The sequence below is a fragment of the Tupaia chinensis genome, unplaced genomic scaffold (assembly GCF_000334495.1).
Source record: "Tupaia chinensis unplaced genomic scaffold, TupChi_1.0 Scaffold143422_1, whole genome shotgun sequence".
NCBI classification, from domain to species: domain Eukaryota; kingdom Metazoa; phylum Chordata; class Mammalia; order Scandentia; family Tupaiidae; genus Tupaia; species Tupaia belangeri.
In genome coordinates this window covers 55,292-58,951 of record NW_006203266.1, presented here as the reverse complement: position 1 = coordinate 58,951, position 3,660 = coordinate 55,292, and the positions used below count along the sequence as shown (strand labels likewise).

Sequence of the window (3,660 nt, the reverse complement as noted above, 5' to 3'; positions counted from 1 at the left end):
GCTACCTTATAGCATATTCATTCTACTCAGAGCTTCATGCCTAAAGTCAGACATGTGTTCACAGATGTGACACAGTTTTACACAGAAAAAATGTCATGACTTTTCCAACAACCCAATAGTTGTACATATTTATGGAGTACAGCACTTAAACTCATGCCAGGTGCGTGTGCATGCGTGCCCACGATCCCGAGAGGAGAAAGGAGGAGAAGAGATTGTGGCATGCCTATCGCCCCTGAGGAGTGATTTCTCGCTTTCTGACTCTCTGTCTCTCTCTGTCTTTCTGGTAAGCACACTCGCCCTATAGCGAAAATCTCTCCAAAAACAAAACAAAAGAAAAGAAGAATGAATGAGTGCTGGTGAGATTGTGGAGAGAGGGTTTCTCTCCTGCACTGTTTCTGGAAATGTAAACTATTATAGTCATTATGGAAACAATATGGAGGTTCTTAAAAAACTAAAAATAGAACTATCCTATGATCCAATAATTTCACTACTGGGTACACACCAAAGGAAAAGAAATCAGAATGTTGAAGAGGTATCTGCACTCCCACCTGTAGCATTAGTCGCAATAGTTAAGATATGGAATCAACTGAAGTACCCAACAATGATAAATGGATTAAAAAAAATGTGGTATATGTACACAGGGAGTGGTATTCAGCCAAGAAAACAAGAAAATCCTATCCTTTGTGACAACAGAAGGAAAATAATGCTGAGTGAAATAAGCAAATCCCCTCCACACAAATATTATTTTATTATTATGAACATTTTCAGGTATATGTTAAGATAGATACTAGAAAAAGAAATCTCGCCTAAAAATCAAATTCAACAATTATGAGGACTTTTATACTTACTTGTTTAATTTTTTTCTTTTGTTCATGTATTTTAAGCCAAAACCTAACCATCATGTCTTTCTACCTTTATATACTTATAATTTACATATGTGTATGTTTTCTAAAGTAAGTATAATGTGATTGCCACAGCTAGTAAAATTAACAAAAAATTTAAATTTAAATTTCCAATTCATTTGACACTTTGTTACACTCAAATGTCTTCTGTTGGGGCTGGCAGGTGCCATGGTGGTTCAGTGTACTGGACTCCCACATGGTCAACCACAGTTCAAGTCCCAAACCTGCCAGCTTGCTTTCTCACTTTGTCTCTCTCTTTCCATCCCTATCTGGTCAAATTAAAATAAATAAATGAATAAATGTTAAATAAAATTATGCTTTAAAAAGAATGTCCTCCATTGTCCCAAAAATACTGTTTAATTGTTGACTTGATCAAATTAGAAATGAAAAGGGAGCATATGGCATTTCTGGCTATAATATCTATTCAGATTTTTTATGCTACTTATTTGGTAGATAACTTTTTTTTTTTTTTTTGAGAGGTTTTCGCTATAGGGCGCATGCGCTCGCCAGACAGACAGAGAGAGACATAGAGACAGAAAGCGAGAAATCACCCCCCAGGGGGGATGGTCACGCCGCAATCCCTTCTCCTCCATTCTCCTCTCGGGATCTTGGGCACGCACGCACACGTGCCCGGTGTGAGTTTTAAGCCACCGGGTCCGGGACGCGAACTGCGGTTGACTACATGAGAGTCCAGCGACATATCCGTTACGTAACTGCTGCTTCCCGGTAGATAACTTTTGACAGGTTAACAACATTCTGTTTTCTTTCTATTTTACTAACAATTTTATTATTTTTTTAATCAGAAATGGCCCCTGCATTTTATCAAAGGATTTTTTCCTTTACTTTTAATCTGTCGATGTCGTAAGCACCACTAATAGATACTCTAAACCTAAATTATCTTTCAGATAAATTCATACGCTATGCTATATAATGTAGTAGATCTGCCAATTACTTTTGATATTTAATTTATTTTCTGAGAAAATTGCTGGCGATTTTTTATTTCTTAGATTATCTTTTGATAACAAGGATGATATCAAAATCCACAAAATGCATTAGAAATGTTTACCTTTGTTTTCCTCTGAAAATATTTTATAAGATTGGTTTCATTCACCTTTATAATAAAAAATAAAAGATGCAGTTACATTTTAATACTTTACATCTATTAAGGGATTTTCTCATTTTAGTCAAGTTGTTTTATATTTCAAGTAAAATAATATGTGGTCCAGTGTTTCTGAAAGAGTCCAAGACATGAGTAGACATGAGCCAAATTTCATGGGAATGAAATATACTCAAAAATATTCTAAATTTTGATTAGTTCAGTTTTTAAAGAAAATAAAGACTATAATCATAATCATTGGAGCCAGTCTTTCTATTACTATGGGCTATATTCAGTTTAAGGAGTCAACTCTCTGATTTGTTGAGAAAACAAACAAAAAAGTTATTGCAGTTAAATACTGAAATTTCTGGTTACTGGGAGTAGTCATATCATAATCCTTCTCCTTCATTCTTATTTCAGAATTTAGAGCACTCAGACACATATTCCAGGCATGTTTTTCAAAGCTATGGGGTCCTGGACTCACACTGCATAATCAGTCATATTGGATCCAGCCACCTTCACTCCACTTTACCAATTTGCACAATAATAATTTTCTAATAAGTATGTGAAGTTATGTTTATGGCCTTTGTTTAGTAAACTAGAAATAATGTTGAACCCAATTCAGTATTTCCTAAATTTTCAGAAATGTTTTCTGTAAAACCTTAAAACATAGTTCTCTCTCTCATTCTATCTCTTTCTGTGTCTCTTCACTTTTTCTAAATATTATTGTAAAATGATGAACGTTTTGTAATGGCTTCAAGAAGAAAAAGAGATCAGTATCTTGTTAGTTGTGTACTGGAAAGACTAGACCAAGAGGGAAGTACATGAGAAAAAGATTGGAATTTGAATGGAAAAAAATAAAAATCTACAAATAACCTTGGAAATTATTGGCAATAATGAAATAAGCAATAAAAATAGCATTAAAGTAGGCTATGTGAATATTAGCAGACTTTTGAAAAGTCTAGGTTTTTAATTGATTACTATTCATATATTTCCAATTTATGAATGTACCTTTAATTTTTTAATTGCTTGAGAAAAATATAGTCTTCCTTGCCATGTCCATGAAGGCTTGCTTGACCTGCTGATTCCTTAGACTGTATATAAAGGGGTTGAGCATGGGGGCTACTGAGGTGTTTAGCACAGCAACCCCCTTGCTCAAAGATACTCTATCTTTTGCTGAAGGTTTAATGTACATAAAAATGCAGTTGGTGTGTGTATACATATACAAAAAAACCCCCCTGCCATAAGAGATGGAGATGACAATCATGTGAGAAGAACATGTAGAAAAGGCCTTTGTCCTCTGACTGGTAGAAGGAATCTTCAAAATAGTTCTAATGATGTATGTGTAGGATAGAAATATTAAAGCCAAAGTAAGCATTAAAGAAAACACAGCACAGGAAAACCCTACTATCTCTAGGAATTTTGTATCTGAGCAAGAAAGGTGTAATAAGGGAAAATAGTCACAGGTAAAGTGGTCTATAACATTGGACTTACAATAATCAAGCTGTATGAATTGCATGAGTAATGGGAATATGATTAGGAATGAAACCAGCCAAGAAGCAAAGACAAGCAGTATGCAGACTCTACGACTCATGATGGTCATGTAATGCAGAGGCTTGCAGATGGCAACATAACGGTCATAGGACATGGCAGCCAGGAGGT

At 35.0% G+C, this 3,660-nt stretch overlaps 1 protein-coding gene across 1 annotated transcript in view; it reads right to left on the bottom strand.

The window, feature by feature from the left end:
• Window positions 1-3,019: 3,019 nt before the first annotated feature.
• Window positions 3,020-3,660, bottom strand: part of LOC102485860 (olfactory receptor 6C1-like) — a 964-nt gene continuing 323 nt past the window's right edge. The window contains 1 exon segment of the mRNA XM_006163880.2: window positions 3,020-3,660. This exon segment is cut by the window's right edge and continues 170 nt beyond it. Within this exon segment, the coding sequence (XP_006163942.2) occupies window positions 3,020-3,660 (641 nt within the window).